Source organism: Fukomys damarensis, unplaced genomic scaffold (assembly GCF_012274545.1).
Source record: "Fukomys damarensis isolate Sample0158 unplaced genomic scaffold, DMR_v1.0_HiC HiC_scaffold_22, whole genome shotgun sequence".
NCBI lineage: Eukaryota > Metazoa > Chordata > Mammalia > Rodentia > Bathyergidae > Fukomys > Fukomys damarensis.
The window spans coordinates 24,853,656-24,872,560 of record NW_022900934.1 but is presented as its reverse complement, the minus strand read 5'-3'; the positions used below and the strand labels follow the sequence as shown (position 1 = coordinate 24,872,560).

The following is an 18,905-nucleotide window of genomic DNA, read 5'->3' as shown; positions in this document are numbered from 1 at the left end:
TAATGACTTAGCAAATCCTGTCCTCCCCAAAAGGGGGAGGAGGGGTGGTGACTGGGAACATAGCTCAGTGCAAAGGCCCTGCGTTCATTCCCCAGAATTGCAAAAACAGAAACAGTTGGTTTACTTTATCTTCTACAAAGCAGGTTACAGTCAAAGCAATACACTGATTCTTAAAGTGAAGAGAGAGAGAATAAGCACATACTGGAAAGTGAGAATCATGACAAGATTCATTTGCTGTATAATCTATAAGATGTAGGCTAAAGTGAACCTAGGTGCCGATTTTGAGGCTGACCAAGGAAGAGACCGAGTGTAGACTTTACTGGGGGTGATTTTTCCGGATTGCCTGTCCCGTCACATTAGCCCCCTGCTGCAGTCGTGGAGGGTCTCTTTGGTAGAAGCGATAAGGTGCCTTGGTTTGCCACCTGCTGTTCCTCCTTAGCTCTCCCTGTCGTCCCTTTGGAGTCATGGCCCCTTTGGCCAGCTTGCCCAGTGTGTCCTGTGGATTGTTTCCGACACCTCTGCCTCACCTTTTCTTACAGCTGCTCAGCGTGCCTCCCCTGACTCCTTGAGACCCTGGGTTTTTGCTCTGTGAGCTTTTCACCTGCATTTGCCCTCTGGTACCAAGTCCCCCCGGATAGCCAAAAAGCAAGGAAGGCTGTCTGGGGCCTCCTTCTGCATCTGCCATGAGGGTTGTCATTTGTACATCATTTGTACAAATGGGGTTGGCCAGTGACCTCTCTTACCCTTCTCGGTGAGGCTTCTGCATTCAGAGCTAATTAAATGCAGACCAGGTGTGTAAACAAGTGCATACTGTAGACTGTGGTAGAATGCTGCTGTCCTTTCCTGAGCGGTGGGAACTGTAGGTTGGCCTCGGGGTGGAATGGTGTCTGGAGCCACCTGCCTATGCTCAGATCTCTATGGATAACCTTGGGTGAAGTATTCAGCCACCCGGGGCTTCCGTTTCCTCAACTGTGAAGTGGGGATTTCAATAGGCCTACCTTATTTCTTTTTATTACACTGTGTTTATTTTTATGATGCTGGCAATTGAACCCAAGGGTGCTTTACTATTGAGCTACATCCAGCCCTTTTTAATTAATTAATTAATTAATTAATTTTGGTACTGGGAATCAAACTTGGGACCTTGCGCTTGAGAGGCAGGAAGTGGAACCACTGAGCTAAGTCCCTGGCCCTAGCCCTTTTTATTTTTTATTTTGAGACAGGGCCTCACTAACTTGCCCAGGCTGGCCTCAAACTTGTGATCCTCCTGCCTCAGCCTGCCAAGTAGCTGGGATTACAGACCTGCACTCACATGACCAGCATCTACTGGAGTCTTTACAAGGATCAAATAAGACAGGGACAAGACATGTAGATGTGTTCCCTTGAGTAAAATAGGTGCTTGATCAAGGAGATTGCCAGAGTGATTATTGTGTTTATTTAGATGTAGGCTTGGCTGTATACAACACAGACACAAGTAACAGAGGCTTAAACAAGTGAGTTTCTGTCTTTCACAGGAGCTGTAGAGCTGGTTTGGTGGCTCCATCTGGGTCGTGTCAGTCTGGTGCTTGTGATTTTTTTGAGTCATGAGGCCTCGGCCTGCCTGTGGGTATCTCCCCAAGCCTCTGCAATGAATTTCATACACGTCACTGTATCTCTGCTGTGCATTTTTCTTTTCCTCTCACCTCTTTTCTTTTCTTTTTTCCTTCCTTCCTTCTTTCTCTTTCTTGTTTTTGTTTTTGTTTTTTTTTGTTTGTTTGTTTTTTTGAGACAGGGTCTCACTATATAGTTGAGACTGACCTGGAACTCACTATGTAGCCCAGGCTGGTCTTGAATTCACAGCGAACCTCCTGCCTCAGCCTCCCGAGTGCTGGGATTATAGGCGTGCGCCACCACACCAGGCTCTTTCTTTCTTTCTTTTTCTTTCTTTCGTCCTTCCTTCTCTTCCCTTTTCTCCCTCTCTCCCCCCTTCTTTCCTTCTGTCCTTCCTTCCCTCTGTCCCTCTCTTCCTCCTTTCTTGCTTGCTTTTCCCCCTCCCTCCTTCTCTTCCTCTTTCCTTCATTTCTTTTTTTGTGCTACTAGGGGTTGGGCCCAGGGCCTTTGCACTGAGCTACATCCCCATCCCTTTAACATTTTTTATTTTATTTATTTATTTATTTATTGTTTTGGTACCAGGGATGGAATCTAGGACCTTGTGGTTGCAAGATAGGTGGCCCTGCCATGAGCTAAATCCCCAGCTCTTCTTTTTCTAGTTTTTGAGATAATCTTACTAAGTTTCTGAATTGCTTGGGCTGGGCTTGACCTTTGGATTCTGCCTCAGACTCCCAGAGTCCTGGCTTACAGATGTGTGGCACTCAGCCTAGTGAGAAAAAAATTTTTAAAGTATTTTTTTATTAGTACTTTTTTTGGGGGGTACCAAGGATCAAACTCAGGACCTTGCGCTTGTAAGGCAGGTGTGGTGCGGCTGAGCTAAATCCCTGGCCCTATTAGTGCATGTTTTTTGTTGCATACAGTAGTGATTACATTCAGCTTCAGGGTTTGATACATACACATATTGCTCTTGATCATCTTTACTCCCCTGTTTTCCTTTCCCAGATCACCTTCCTGTGTCTGCAGAGTCTCCCTCCCTGTTTCTTCTTTTTTTCTTTCTCTTTTTTTTTGGTACTGGGGATTGAACTTGGAACCTTGCACTTGCAAAGCAGGCAGCAGCACCACTGAGCTAACTCCCCGGCCTTCCCTCCCTACTTCTTAACATGGCTCTTTATTTACTTTGCTCTTTAAATTATTTATATTTTGGGTCTCTCATATTAAGGAAACTGAAAAAGGAATTTAAAAAAAATGTACATGCATAGAAAAAAAAACCCCAAATCCTGTCACCCATCGATAGCTACTGTTAACCTCTTGGTATATGTCCTCTGGTAATGTCTGTAATATGTATACTTATAGATATGACTACAGATATAAATATCACAGTTATATTCCCAGACACAGTCAAGGGATCGGTGAAAGTTCATCACACCATCTTCCTGTTATAGAGCTTCTGATGAACAGGCTGAAATTTAGTGAGATCCTGCTGTACACATGGTGTTATCATTTAAAAAAAAAATATTCTAAAAGTTGGGCATTTAGTTCCATCTACTTGGGAAGCTTAAGCAGGAAGATTTGTTGAGCACGGGAGTTCAAGGCCAGATTGTGCAATGCAGTGATACCTTCATTTCTAAAAAAAGAAAAAGTATATAGTATTTCTATAAAAGTCTATATTCTATTTTTGTTAACCGTGTGTTGTACATGTTTAATGGGGTTCACTATGCATACAGTGTGCACTAACCCAATGCAGTCTGCCTTTATTCTCTCAGTGGTAGAGCTCTTACCTGGTATGCACAAGGTCCTAGTTTGACCCCAACACTGTAAAAAACCAAACAGTCTCCCAGGTAAGCCAGCTGTGGTGGCGCACACCTATAATTTTAGCACTTAAGAGGATTGCCACAGGTTTGAGGCCAGCCTGGGCTACATAGTGCGTTCAAAGCCAGGGTAGAATATATGTTAAGATCTTTTCCCCAAAAAGCAAAACAAAACAAAAAACTCTAATTAAAAACAAAAACAAAAAAAAAGAAAAAATACCTTTTTAGCCTGGGGTGGTGTCTCCTGTGTGTATTCCTAGCCCTGAGGAGGCTAAGGAAGGAGTGTTGTGAGTTTGAAGCTAGCTACAGACTTTGTCTCAGAAAAAAAGAAATGAAAACAAAATAGCAAAAACCTTTTGCAATTAACGCTATACTGTGGGCACCTTTTGCATCTCAGGATAGACCTGACTCTAAACAGCTACTTTGTGTTCAATTGTACATGGATGCACTGTAATTTATTTAAGCCATTTCTCACTGCTGGATAATTGGGTCATCTCCAGTTTGTCATTATTATAAGCAGTGCTACAGGGAACTGCTTTGGGCATATGATTTTGCTCATTTGTAAGTTTCTAGAAGCGATTTTGCAGGTCAGAGGCCCAAGGGAGCTCTAAGAAGGATTAATTATCTACTTCCAAAAAGTTGTTGGTGCATATAGCACAGTATTTAAAAAGAAAACCACAAAAGGGTACAGCGTGAATAGGAATTCCTTACCCATCCTGACCCACTTTCCCTTATTATCAGCAGATCAAAAAATATTCTTTTTAGCACCGGGGGTTTGGCTCAGTGGTTCCGCCACCTTCCTCGCAAGTCCAAGGGCCGGAGTTCAATCTGCGTTACCAAAAACAAAACAAAACAAAACAAAAAAAATTCTTTTTATATTTGCATTTGCAAGACTCACAGTTCCATCCAAAGCACTGTACACACATGCACACGTGTTCTTCTTAAACTTTTATTTTTGTAAAATTTCATACTTCTAGAAAAACGATAAAAACAGTATGAAGAATTCCCATATATGGCCTTCTTCTAGATTTCCCACCTGTCAATATTGTGACCCATTTGCTTATCATATTCTGAAGTATTTGAAAGTAATCTGCAGACGCGATGCCCTTCATCTTTCCCTTACATGTGTGTTTCCTAAATCAAGGAAAAAACTTCATATTTAAGTACAGTCATAGTGAAGCTATCGGACTTGGGGAGTTAGCATCAGTACAGTTATCCTATCTAATCTCTGTGCCTTATTCACAATTTTCCAATTGTTCCAATAACATCCTGTGTAGAAAAAGAAAGAAAGAGAAGAAAAAAGAAAAAGCTTTTTCTGGCCCAGGGTGAAACCTAGGATCACATGTCACATTCAGTTATCACACTTCTTTCCCTGTCTTGAAGCTGGAACAGGTCTTCCTTTGCCTTTTATGACCTTGATTTTTTTTTTTTTTTTTTTTTTGCAAAGCATCCATCCTGGGGCCTCATACATGCTAGGTAGTTACTCTGTCCTCAGCCTGACTTTGATGGCCCCCTACCCTGGTACCAGGGATCTAACTCAGGACCTTGTGCTTTCGAGGCAGGCACAGCGACACTGAGCTAAATCCCCAGCCCTGGCCTTGATATTTTTGAAGAGTGTAGACAGATTATTTAGTAGAGTGTTCTCATTTGAGTCTGCCTGGTTTTATCTTGTGATTAGCTCCTAGATGTTCACTGTCAGCCAGCACGTCACACATGACACCACCGTGTCCTTCCCTGGGCGCCGTCTCTGAGGCTCATGATGCTGTTATGTGCATTACTGCTGATGTTACCCTGGAAGACAGAGTACACGTGGTAATCCTGATGGAGAGCTCTTTTTTTTTGAAGTTTTCATGTAGTCCAAGTTGGTCTCAAACTTGTGATTCTCTTGCTTCAGCCTCTTGGCTGGGAAGTTTTATTTTCATGGCTTTTGTTAAACTTGCTCTCATACAAACCCACATTTCCTCTAAAACTATCAACTTGCTCAGTCTCTGCCCTCCTTGTACCTCTTTCCCATTCTACCTCTTCTTCCTTTCTTTCTGTCTGGATGGACTTTTTCTGTGATTCCAGAGAATGGTCTGAGGGGGTCCCTCGGGCCCAGTATAGGTGCCCTCTGCTTGGGGTTTCCCACAGTTGGCACTGGTGTACAGAATGACAGTGCCCACATTATTATCATTGGCATGATCTGCCTACCTGTTGGTGTTTGGAGTCCTATGCCTGAGGCTCCAACAGACTAGGTCCTGTCTCCTGCCTCCTTGAGAGTCCAGACAGAGACTTGAGTGACAGGAAATCAAGAAAGGGTTTGTTCATGCAGTGTAGCCACCCTGGGGCCCTAAGCCCTGTCTGTCTTCCAGGATATCAGCAGAGCTCAATTTTTATAGGGGAGGAGCGAGATGGTGTGGGGCAAGAAGTATGCCTAGTTACAGAGTCTTGCTTCAAGCTGGTCTGGTTGATCTGTACCTCAGGTCTGGCTCTGCAGTTCTGCTGGCCCCTAGAATTGTTTCTGCTTGGGGTGGTGGTGGCGGCGGTAACTGAGATGATTGCTCTCATGGGTCAGTCCCTTCCACTTAGCGGGGCAGCACATCCTGCAGTGATCTGCCCGAAAGGCTTTCTGATCCTGGAATCTTGAGATGAGTTTAGGTTCTCTTATCGTGGTACCTTCAGCTTTGAGGGAGGGCAAGAGAGGTTGGGTAAATTTAGGACTGAGGGACCTTATCTTACCAGTTTTTAGACAGATACTTCTTGAGTGATTAACACACTTGCATGCAGAATTGAGCAGGAATCTGAGGCAAAGTTTAAGGTAGCAGGAGAGACAGGTACAAAATGAAGGCAGAAATGCCAAGCTTTTATTCTGCTGTTAGTTTCCTGTCAGACATCTGCAGCCCCAGGGAAGAGTCAGTGCATTTTAGCAAAAGTTCTAAGTCCCTGTTACACGACACATGATAGTCCTCACGGGTGCCTTATTGTAAATGGGGTCATTTACTGGCAGATATTTTGTGGTAGGGAGATGGTGGTCTCTCTTATTCCTTTAAAATGCTTTGTGGCTGGAAGTGCTGTTTTGGGGTACTAGGGTAGAATCCAGGGCATATTATAGGCAGGCACTCTCCCACTGAGCTGTGCCCCAGGCTCCTGAAGTGCTATTTAGAGGGCACAGAAGCCACAGCAATGTCAAGAGCAACAGCTGTGTTGATAGCACTTTTCAGTTTATGAACTGCTTGGCACCACTGTGTTCTTTGACTCTGTGATAACCTTAAGAGGGCCAGGGCCATTTGGGGTTCCTGCCCTGGGTGAGGCTAAGAAAACTGAGAGCATCAGAAACAGAGGAGCAGGGCCTGGATCCCTATCCATTTTGATGCTTCACATAACAGATTCTCACTGATGCTCAGAGCAAGTTGTGAACAGGAAAGATATGGTCCCCACAGCAAAGACCACTGGCTATTGGAGGAGACAGGTTATCACCAATAAGCAAATAAATAAAATATTTCTGGATAACAAATGCTAAGAAGAAAATAAACTGGGAGACCTAAGAGGGAGTGACTGGGGTGAACGGTGGGGGGCAACAAGGCAGGGTGGCCAAGGAGGGCCTCTCCGAGGAGGTGACATTTGATCTGAGACATGAGGGATGAGGAAGAGCTACTCGGGGAGATTTGGGAAAGCGGTCATGTAACAGGAGCAGCAAGTACAAAGGCCCTGAGGAAGGACCAGCTCGGTATGTGCAGATGTATCCGGGTGGGCAGAACAGTAAGTTAAGTGGTCTATTAGTCAGAGTTCTCTAAAGGAACAGAACCAGTAGAAAATATGTATATGATCATGCAAGAGTATTTATGAGGTCAGCTTACTGGATCCTACACAGAAGAGTCCACAGTGGCAGCCTGCAGGATCAGAGGCAGAAAAAGTTACAGGTGGCCATCAGTGCACCGGAGAGCTGGAGGATTTAGTAGCTGCTCAGCCCGAGGAGATAGAAGCCACAGAACAAGAGGAATTGAGGATGTAGCAGCAGGCCTAAGTCGAAGGCTTGGGAGCTCACTAGAGAGTTGCTGGTGTGAGTCTGCCTTTGAAGGATGAAGAAAGTGGAAACTGATATCCAAGGGTAACGGGGAAGACTGGAGCTCTTCCAACATGGGGACACCTCCTTCTTTTCCTTTTTACGCCGTCCAGGCGCCATCCACATCCGAAGTGGGTCTCCCCGCCCCAGTTTGCTGGCCTATGTGTCAGCCATCCAGACACCCCAGAACAGTGCTTTGCTAAGCCTCTAGGTGGTTTTTAGTCCCCTGAAGGTGATACGTCATGATGAAGGGTCTTAGGTGGCAAGTGAAGACAGATGTGGTCTGAGAGGTAGGAGTGCTTTGGGCTGGGGCCTTGTCTTGATTTTTACATTTGTTTGTTTGTTTATTTATGTGGTGCTGGGGATGGAACCCAGGTCCTCATACATGCTAGGCAGGCCCTGTGCCACTGAGCTATGACCCCGGCCCTGGTGTTGGTTTTTAAAGACTCCTTGTGGCTGCCTTGTGGAGAGCCGACTGCAGGGCAGAGAGAAGATGACTGCACATGTCCAGTCAGCAGTGGCAAGCCAGAAGAGTGGACAGATTTGAGAATGGCTTCCTGAGGGATTCTGCCTCCTGCCTTTGCCCTGGAGCAGCAAGAGACTGGTCCCTGGGACCTCTGGGCATCCTCATCTCACCTCCTACTTCCCACTTAGGTGTGTCAAATGTGTCAACAAATACTCCACGCCTGAGGCCCTGGAGCACCACCTGCAGACAGCCACCCACAACTTCCCCTGCCCGCACTGCCAGAAGGTGGGTCCATGGCCTCTTCCTCATCGCTGTACCTTTATGCTTGTTATTATCGGTTCTTTGTTCTGGGACTCTGGTAGTCTGTTCTAAAGTGATCAAATGCCCGGCAAGAGTTCCAATCACCACTGTTTCAGGGCGTCATCATTTTTTGTAAAGTTTATTTGTATCAGGTCTACAGCTTGTGACTGACTGATAGCACGAAAACTTCTATTAATCTGTACCCCTCCCCCAAGCTCCTTCGCTTCCTTTTATTTGTTGAAGAAACTGGGATACAGGTCCTGTGGAGTTTCCCACAGTCTGGGTTTTGCTGATTACCCCTGGTGTGTTTACCTTGATTCCTTATTCTGGTCGTTTGTCAACAACCTTACATGACAGATTTTCCAGGACAGCCCTGGTTTACCTTGGCCTCATTCCACTGAGCTAAATCCCCAGCCCTTGGCCTCATTCCAGATGCTTCTAATTATATAGCCTAAGCTTGTGCTTTCGAATTTAAAGGCAGCGTGAATTGAGCAAGAAGCATTTACCAGGTGCAGTGTTAAGCATTTTACCTGAATTGACTCAAAGACCTCTAGAAGGAAGACTCACTCTTACTATTTCTGTTTTACCAGAGGAGAGGCCATAATGGGGCCAATGACCAGTGGGGTATCTGGGTTTGTGCCCTTGGTCACTTCTCTACACCAAACAGATGAATGAGTGCTCATCCTGTGCCTAGGTTGAAAAGCAATTGGGCTCCTGTGTATTCTGACCTTTTATTATCTTTCTATTTTTTTTTTCATTTGTTATTTGTTAACTTTTCATTCATTCCTTTATTTGTCAGTCCTTTGACCCAGGGCCTGACCGAGAGAGGAGTGAAAGCCCCTCTGCCCTCTTAGAGCTCTGCATCAGTAAAGGGCTGCCATTCAGTGGGTTTTAAATGCTGACTTAAAAATGTGGGTGATCAGGGCCAGGGATTTAGCTCAGTGGTTCTGCCGCCTGCCTCGAAAGTGCAAGGACCGAGTTTGATCTCTGGTCCCAAAAAAAAAGTGTGGGTGATCTTTCATATGCAGAATTGGCTCTGTCTAGCATGGCACTGGGGAGCCAGGGAAGGCTTCCCACAGGCAGCTCACAGAACCCTGAGTTGGGTCTTGAATCGATAATAGTTTGTGAGACTAAGAGAGAAAGTCTGTCTGGGTGGAACAGCCTGACAGGCCCTCAGCGTAGGTGTGTCCTGGCTGGGCTTTCAAGTGAGAGGGGAACCATGAGGTCACGAGAGCTGACTGACACGGGATCCTGGTCCCCAGGAGGCAGAAAGGTAGGTGTCTCCACAGGCCTGCGATTCTGGAAGAGGACCTAGTGAGGTAAAACTGAAGCCACCGTTCTCTGCTAGGTGTTTCCTTGTGAACGCTACCTGCGGCGTCACCTGCCCACCCATGGCAGCGGGGGGAGGTTCAAGTGCCAGGTGTGCAAGAAGTTCTTCCGGCGTGAGCACTACCTCAAACTGCATGCCCACATCCACTCAGGTGGGTGCTCTGTCCCCTGCTTCTTCCCCTCCTTGTCCCTTTCAGTACCCCCTCCAGTGCCCCTCCATCCCTTCCCTTCCTCCCTCCCCACCCTTATCCCCTCTACCTCTCCACCCCTCTCCTTCCTGGCCTTTTACCTACCTGCCCTGCTCAGGAAAAGGTGTTCCCACCTGCACTGGAGCAAGATGAGCCCCCGAGGCTGGGGGTGGGGGCGCTGCTCTTGCTGTAAAATTCTCGCCCAAACCCGGACAAAGATCCTTTTCCTTGCCTCCCCAGTTGAGATATAGTGACATTTTATTTTCTTTTAATCTTTTTTTTTTTTTGTACTGGGGATCGAACTTGGGTCCTTGTGCTTGCGAGGCAGGTGGCAGCACCCCTGAGCTAAATCCCTGGCCCTATTTTCTTTTAATCTTTTTTTTGTTTTTTGGGTTTTTTTTTTTGGTACCAGGGATTGAACTCGGGTCCTTGCACTTGCACGGCAGGCCACCAAACCACTGAGCTAAATCCCCGGCCCTATTTTCTTTTAATCTTTACATTTTTTATTAGTTAAAAATTTTTGGCTGGAGGTGTATAATTCAGAGCTTGAGTGCTTGCCAGGCATGTGTGAGGCCCTGGGTTTATTCCCTAGTACTGTGAAAACAAAAAAAACAACAAAAAAATTTTTTTAATTGAAAAGGATCTAAAGATTAAAAAAACTAAGGAGAAAAAAAATCCTTAACTGTAGGGAACAGGGAAAGAGGACATTACTAGAACTTCTAGTAAGTCAGTCTCCTACGAGCCACGACAGCACAAGGTGAATTAATAATATACAGGAAAGAGGAAAAATGAGACTTTGAGAAGAAGCTGAGCTTTGGGCCTGATCAGTGCTGGGGGCTTGCCACACCTTTATTTAGTACACTGGGAGAAAGAAATGTAACAAACGTCTGAAGACAGAGAGTTCAGTACATTGGGAAAAACAAATGTAACAGAGGACTCCGGGCAGCAGAAATCCTAGAACAGGAGGAGCTGTGCAGATGAAGATTTGGTTCCTCCCAGGGTGTCTCCAGCTGGTGTGGTCCTGCTGTGGAGCGTCACAGCATCGGGACCCTTGAAGTCTTAGCTGTGACTGGAAGTGAACATGGAGTTATGTCTTGACATGTCCGTGGCTGGCCTATAGACAGGAAAACTAGGCCCTAATTGCTCCTGACACGTAACAGTATAAAAGCATATACAATGAAAACAATCCCCCTCTCCTCAGATGGACAAACCAGTGATTTGCAATTCTTTTTTTTTACTATGACCTATGCTTTAAAACACAAACAAACATAACTACACACACACACACACACACACACACACACACAGGCATACACACTTGGCAAGTATGGTAAAGCGTGCCTATAATTCCAGCTACTCAGGAGGCTTGAGGTAGTTCAAGGCCAAGGAGTTGCAAGTTCAAGGCCAGCCTGACTAATTTAGCAAGACCATGTCTCAAAATAAAATTTTAAAAGGGCTGGGGAAAAGCTGGGCATGGTGACTCATGCCTGTAATCCTAGCACTTGGGAGGCTGAGGCAGGAGGATCGCTGCGAGTTCGAGACCAGCCTGGGCTACACTGTGAGTTTCACGGTCAGTCTCAACTACATAGTGAGACCTGTCTCAAAAAACAAAAAACAACAACAAAAAAAAGGGCTGGGGATGTGGAAGCTTAAGGACCTGAGTTTGATCCCTGGTACCAAAAAATAAAATAAAATAAAAGGGCTGGGGTTGTAGCTCAGTGGTAGAGCTTGCCTAGCATATGCAAGGCCCTGGGTTCAATCCCTAGTACTAAGAAAAATTATGCATTTTGTATTGCAATGTAGTAAATACATATATGTACAAACAAATTTCACGAAGCAGTAATGTTTGTTCTGTCCAGTTTTAGTTTTTTTTGGTTTGTTTGTTTTGCTTTGGGGATTGAACTTGGGTCCTTGTGCTTGCAAGGCAGGCCACCGAACCACTGAGCTAAATCCCCGGCCCCAGTTTTAGTTTTTAAAATAATTACTACCTGGGCCAGGGATTAGGCTCAGTGGTGCTACACTTGCCTTGCAAGTGCAAGGTCCTGAGTTCGATCCCAGTACCAAAAGTAATTAATTAAATTAAATTAAATTACTACCTGGGTATAGGTGGTGTAGACTGATAGTCCTAGCTCTTTGGGAGGCTGAGAAGGGAGAATCGTTTGAGTCCATGAGTTAGACCAGTCTGGACAACCTAGTGATATCCTGCCTCAAAACAAAATAGATTAAAATCTACAGATTGTGTTTGCATTTTCAAGGTACTTCTATTTTTTTTGTGCTTTTTTGCGGGGGTTCTTGTGCTTCTGAGGCAGGTGGTGGAACCACTGAACTGAATCTCTGGCCCCTCCTCATTCTATTTTTTAAAAATTAATTTTATTGGTCCCATAGTCAGCTGGTTCTGTTGCTTTTATTTATTTAGTTAGTTTTTGGTACTGGGCATCGAACTCAGGACCTTGTGCTTGTGAGCCAGGTGGCAGAACCACTGAGCTAAATCCCTGCCCCCATTATTTATTTTTAACATTAATTTTTTTTTTATTACTGGGGATTGAATTCAGGACCTGACACCTGCAAGGAAGGCAGCGGCACCACTGAGCTTAATCCCTGGCCTGTAGTTTTATTTTATACCAATGCATCACATTTGCTTATTTTTACATAAATGAGCACATAATATAATGATTATGAGCCTTATTTCCTTAATCAGTGTATCATGAAGATGTTTCCAAGCACTTTCCTTTTCACACTGGTATAATATTCCCCTGTCCCCTACAGATGGACCCTTATGTTTTTATTATTTTTTTGTATTGCTGGGGAAAGAACGCAGTGCCTCAAGCATGCTAAGCAAGCACCCTGCCATTGAGCTGTGCCCTAGCTCTAGGCCTTTAAATTATTTTTCACCCATTAGTTTGAGTAACGCGAGCCTTTGGGAGTGGATCTGTAGTATTTATTCCTAGCAGTGTAAATCCCAGGTTAAAATGTGCATGTGGTGCTGAGTTTGCTCTGGGGACTACAAAGAAGTTCTAGAGATGGATGGAGGTGATGGCTTAGTGATCTTAATGCCACTGAGCTATACATTTAAAGATAGCTAAAATGGTAAATTTAATAGTGTATATATTTTACAACAATAAAAAGAAAAAGTATATGCATTGTGATTTTGATAGATATTACTAAACTGCTTTCTTCGCTTTTTAAATTTTTTATTTGGGTGCTGGGCATTGAACCCAGGGCTTTACACACATTCTACCACTGAGCTATTCCCCACTCTCTCTCTTTATGGTTTTTAAAATTATTTTTGAAAAGTAATAATTAATTAATTTAATAATAAATTAATTTTGAAATGTACTGATTGTAAAAGTGGAAGCAACATAGAAGTACTTAAAGCAAAAACTTTATTCTTTAGAAAATAGGGTTCATTATGACTGGATTTGAACTCACAGTGATGCTCCTACCTCAGCCTTCCAAGTGCTGGGATTATAGGCAAGCACCACCATGCCCAGCCATAAAGTAAAATGTTAAATTCCCCTTTCAAATCCTACTTGCTGCTGACAATTTGGTTCTCCTTCCCCAGGTCTTTCCATCTACATCTTTATTGTATATAAAACAGACACATATACCGGGGGCTATGGTGTGAGTCTCTTAGCTACAGGGAGACCTGAGGCAAGAGGATTATTTGAGTTTAGGAGTTCAAGGCCGGCCTGGGCAACAGAAAGAGACCCCATCTCAAAGAATAAATAAACAAACAAACAAATAAATAAAAAGCCCCCTCTACTTGGCAAAAAGGAGGAAGGAGAGAGACTATTTTATTCTCTCAAGCCATCTCCCTGGGGGAGTAGCTGGCCCCCTCGGGCCCCAAGTTCAGCCTCCTCTGGGATCCTCACTCGCCCTGCCTGTGTCTCCTGTAGGCGAGAAGCCATACAAATGCTCGGTATGCGAGTCTGCGTTCAACCGCAAGGACAAATTGAAGAGACACATGCTGATCCACGAGCCTTTCAAGAAGTACAAATGCCCCTTCTCGTGAGTGGGGACCGCCGTGCAGGTGGGCAGAGAGGGCTGGGACTGGGAGGACAGAAGGATGACCTGGCTCCCCACTCTGCTTCCGTGCCCAGCCTCCGGGGTGACAAGGGTGTCTCACGTGTCCAGGGCTAGTGGAGGGACCAGCAAGAGAGCTCCGCTTGCCCTCTCCTCCTGACTGGTGGTTTTGGTTCCAGGACACACACAGGCTGCAGTAAGGAGTTTAACCGGCCAGACAAGCTGAAGGCTCACATCCTGTCCCACTCTGGTAAGGGGCCTGGGGCCTTTGCAGGTGTCTGGCTCAGCTCAGGGTCCCTGGGATAGACACACTGGCAGGAGGTGGGCAGGCACATCCTCCAAGGCTTATTGTCTCTATACAGTCCAGCCTACAGGCTTGTGCTGCTGTTGGCTGGAAGCCAGGCCATGTTCTGGAGAGGAACCACAGTCCCCTAGTCCAAAGGGAACCCCCAAGAGATAACAAATCAGAGCAGCACCCAGTGGTGTGGGGGTATGAACTGGGCACTATCCAAGGTGTGGCTGGGAGGTTCCTTGGCAGGGCCGGGGTCTCCTGCTCCTGTTTCCCAGGGGCTCCTGGAGTTGCTGAGCTGGCATTCCACGTGTATTCATGTTCCTTGGCAGGGCCGGGGTCTCCTGCTCCTGTTTCCCAGGGGCTCCTGGAGTTGCTGAGCTGGCATTCCACATGTATTCAGTCTTTTTTTGTTGTTGTTTTTTGAGACAGGGTCTCACTATGTAGTTGAGACTGACCTGGAACTCACTATGTAGCCCAGGCTGGTCTCGAACTCACACCGATCCTCCTGCCTCAGCCTCTCGAGGGTTGGGATTACAGGCATGCACCCCCACACCTGGCTCTGTACTAAGTTTTAAGCAGGGTTTTCATCCTGGGTACCACTGACATTTTGGGCTGGATAATTCTGTCACAGGAGGTTGGTTGTTTAGCAGCCTCCCGGCTTCTACCCACTAGATGTCAGTGGCATCCCTCCCACTGTGTGACAACCACAAGTGTCTCCAGGCACTGCCCAAAGTCCCCTGGCAGGTAGAATCTCCCCTGTTGGAGAACCAGTGGTTTGCAGGAAGGATTTACTGGCTAAAGGAAGTTTGAAAATTGGGAAAATAGATCATAGATGGAGACAGAGAGCCTGGGTTTGAGCCTTGACACTGACCTCTTCTGCCTGGGGCCCTCAGTGCATCACTGCCTGAGCCCCTAAGGAGGCTGAGGAACCGACAGCATCTGTGAAAGGTCTGTGGCCTATGGTGGATGTGAGCCGGAGCTGATTTCAGGGTGACGTGAGGCACCGGTGATTCATTGAGTGTGCGACCCTTGAGTCCCAACCAACATCTCAGGCAGCAGCTGTGCCATGGGGCATCAGATAGGCAGAACACAGAACCCTATTCACCCTTTGTGGAGAAGCTGAACCTTGGGCCGGGGATTTAGCTCTGTTTCTGCTGCCTGCCTTGCAAGCGCAAGATCCAAAGTTCGATCCCTGGCACCAAAAAATAAAATAAAATAAAAAGAGAGAAGCTGAGCTTTTTGAGGGGCAGACTGAAAATGAACAGTCAGCAGGGCCTCAAGGACATTGAGTGCGGGGACGGAGAGAAACGGAGATTGCAGAGAAGGAAGAGTGTGGGAAAGGAAGACCAGGGAGGTCCCGGAGGAGCTGAGTGCTGGGTGTGAGCCAGCAAACAGCTTTGCAGGGAGAGGGAGCCTCATGGCAGGGAGACACGGGGGTGTTTGATACCAGGAAAGACAGTGCGCATAGGGGACAGGGTGTAGAGGAAGAGGGGGTAGGGTGGAGGGCTGAACGGGATGATCGGGTAGCACCCCCTTTGTAGGAAACTTGGGTGATCAGTGGGGACTTTGGAGTAGTGAGTGTCATGCTCATTTACGTGTTTGGCAAAGACATCCCCAGCTCACTATAGGGAATGGTCTGAGGGCCAGGTGAGGCAGAGGAGGTGGTTGTCTCTGATCATCTGGATGAGAGACAGTGGGGGTCTGCAAAGTTCGCTGAGGCTTAGGGATTGAGCGGGCTGTTGGAGGCAGAGGAAGCAGCAAGTGCAAAGGCCCAGGAGCAGGAGTCAGCGTAGTGCATTGGAGAAGAGTGTGCAGCTAAGAGAAGGTAGGAGGTGAGAATAGAAGGAGCAGGGCCAAATGACCTGGGTGCTTGTAGGGAGGACTGAATTCTGTCTGGGCGGCCACCACTGCAGGGTTGGGTCTCAGGGTGATAATCTGGTTCTCCTTCCTAATGCCCCCTTGTCCCCAGGAATGAAACTCCACAAGTGCACACTATGCAGCAAGTCCTTCAGCCGCCGCGCCCATCTGGCTGAGCACGAGCGTGCCCACACAGGCAACTACAAGTTCCGCTGTGCGGGCTGTGCCAAGGGCTTTTCCCGCCACAAATACCTCAAGGATCACCGCTGCCGCCTCGGCCCCCAGAAGGACAAGGACCTGCAGACCCGGAGGCCCCCCCGGAGAAGGGCAACTCCCCGCAGTGGCGGCAGCAGTGGGGGGCACAAGGTGGTGACCCCCTTGCCTGACCCACTGGGGCTGGAGGAGCTGAAGGATTCAGGGGCCAGCCCGGTGCCCGAGGCCACCCCAGGCAAGCCACCCTTTGCGGAGCCCGATGCCGTGCTGTCCATTGTTGTGGGCGGCACAGTGGGCGGTGACCCAGAGCTGGTGGTGCCCGGGCATGCTGAGGGGCTAGCCTCCAACCTGGCATTGGCTGAGCTGCAGGCCGGGGCCGAGGGCCCATGCGCCATGCTCGCGGTGCCTGTTTACATCCAGGCCTCTGAGTGAGGCAAACTCGGCTGTGGAGTTCACTTCCAAACAACCAATGCTCTTGCTTGGATCTGGCTCCTGGGGCCAGCCAGGGACCCTTCCCAGTGCGAGTGAGCCACTGGCACAAGTTTCTGGGATGCCATCCCTAAGCCCTGGCCTGTGGCTGCCCTTCCGTGTCCCTGTTCTCCGGGATGTCCTGCAGCATCCTAGGATTGGGGCGGGGCCATCAGCAGCTCTTGGGCAGCAATAGCAAGAGCGATGGCCAGAGCCTGAGCAGCCCAGCTGGTGGTCAGATCAACTGAAGGAGAAGACAGGATGGTCTCACTCACCCCTCCTGCAGGCAGCCTGAGTGGCCTCCAGTCAAGCTGTTCTTCTGGAGGCTGGATATGAACAGAGTCCTTATCTGTCGGATCTTCATTTGGGTTCCTCACTGCTTCCATAGACAACTCTGTGAGGTCAGCATCTAGGAGGCACTCAAGAAGTATGGTTAGGGAAAGCTAGGAGCCGGATCTGGCTTCAAATCCTGGTTGCTATGTACTTGCTGTGTGACCCTAGGCAAGGGTCACACACCTCTCTGAGCCCTGTGTACCTCATCTGTACAGTGGGGTTTACAGTTGTACTACCTCCAAGGGTTACCTTGGGGATCTAGTGTGATGAAATGTGCAAAAGACTAGGCAGGTGCCTGGGACTTGGAAAGTGCTCAATAAAGTTTTTATCACTGTGTGTGCCCAGATGGCTCTGGTCCCGGTCTTGGCAGTTCCTTTCTTGGTCCCCAGGTGGCAGCAGGTCCCCTCTGAAGCAAGGGGAGCTGAGGTGTATCAGAGCCTGGCCCTGGAGAGTCATACAGAGGAGCAGGTACCCCCAGGTCGGTGACTATGGGGTCTCTCTGAGCACCCTGGGAAGGAGGTTTGTACTCTTATGTGAAAATTCAGGATCCTAAGTGAACCCCAGTCCTTTGGATTCACAACCTCTGACAGAAGTCAGAAGTGCACCCAGGCCGGCCTCTGTGTGGCCATCCTGTCCCGACCTCCCACCTTCTACTGCCAGTCAGAGCAGGTAGGGGCAAGGCGGGCAGGGGAAGAGGCCCCTGCAGTCTATGCTACTGTTACAGGACAAGAAACTGATGCACAGCAGAGCTGCCTGACTGGGCTCCTTGCGGGCTGGCATGTCCCTCAGACCTCTGTGGGCTGTGGAGGGCGAGAGCTGTGAGTGTCTGAGTCTGCAGAAAGGCCAGAGGAGGGACTGGGTGGGGCCAGTTGGGCTCCCCAGAAAGGACAGTGTTTGAGCTGGGCCTTGGCTTGCAGCGCTCTGACGAGTGGGTAGGAAGGAGAAGGCAGCCAAGAAAGAGCAGGGTATGAGCCAGGACTACGAGGTTGGGCTGGCAAATAGTCCAGAGTGACTGAGATTTGGGAGGAGTAGGTAGGTGATGGTCATCGGCAGTTCTGCAAGCCTTCTCCGTGTAATGGACACTAGCAACTTGTTCATGTCGCTATCAGGTGAGTGCGCCTATGCTCCTTAGATGAGGCAAAAGGTGCATAAAAGTTAGGAAGTCTAAGCAGGGAAGCAGATGCCCAGAGTAAGGTGCAGGCCCAAATCAGGGCTGGTGTCCAACAGATGCTGACTAAAACTACGGGGAGGGAATCTGGGACAAAATCGGGGTTCCCTTGGGTTAGCAGGTTCGGAGCCTGAGACCCACAGAGGGGAAGATCCTTGGCAAGGGGTCGGAGAAAGTTGGTGACAGAGGCTCCAGGACCCTTGGAAGAACCAGAAGATGCTGGATGGGGTAAAGGAGGAGTCAGCTTCGGCCTCCAGGGTCCTGCTCGGCCCCAGAAAGTTGATGGACGTTGGCATCGGGCAGAGCTTCGATCTTCTAGACTGTGTCAAGTAACCTCATCTTTCTGAACCTGAGTTTTTCTTACTTCAGTGGAGAACACGATAGCACTGACCTCATGAGGTTTATGCTGCAATTAAGGGAAATAATTCAGGAAAACAGAGATTACAAATTTGCAGCCCAATACTTACATGGCAGGGGAGATACCATGATCACAAATTTGCAGCCCACGTATTGATTCCAGCCAGTAGATAACACGATGCTTGGAAAAACAACTGACTCAGCACTTAAAAATAATAAAATTTGTGCTGCAGGGTTAGCTCAGTGGTAGAGCACTTGCCTCCCATGTACAAAGCCCAGAGGTCACCCCTGACGAGTGCAAAACTAAATAAAAATAATGAAATTTAAAATTATTGCAAGCCAGGTATGGTGGCACATACCTGTAATCCCAGCACTCTGTAGGCTGAGGCAAGAGGATCGCTGTGGGTTTGAGGCCAGCCTGGGTTATGTAGTGAGACCCTATCTTTTAAAAAAGAAAAAATATATATATGCAAT

General features: G+C 47.5%; 1 protein-coding gene across 1 annotated transcript in view; it reads left to right on the top strand.

Moving 5' to 3' along the window:
• Nucleotides 1–17,246, top strand: part of Znf341 (zinc finger protein 341) — a 48,641-nt gene extending 31,395 nt beyond the window's left edge. Inside the window, 5 exon segments of the mRNA XM_010628387.1 lie at nucleotides 8,092–8,188; nucleotides 9,552–9,684; nucleotides 13,617–13,728; nucleotides 13,923–13,993; nucleotides 16,005–17,246. Of these exon segments, the coding sequence (XP_010626689.1) occupies nucleotides 8,092–8,188; nucleotides 9,552–9,684; nucleotides 13,617–13,728; nucleotides 13,923–13,993; nucleotides 16,005–16,537 (946 nt within the window). The 3' untranslated portion in view covers nucleotides 16,538–17,246.
• Nucleotides 17,247–18,905: the final 1,659 nt, after the last annotated feature.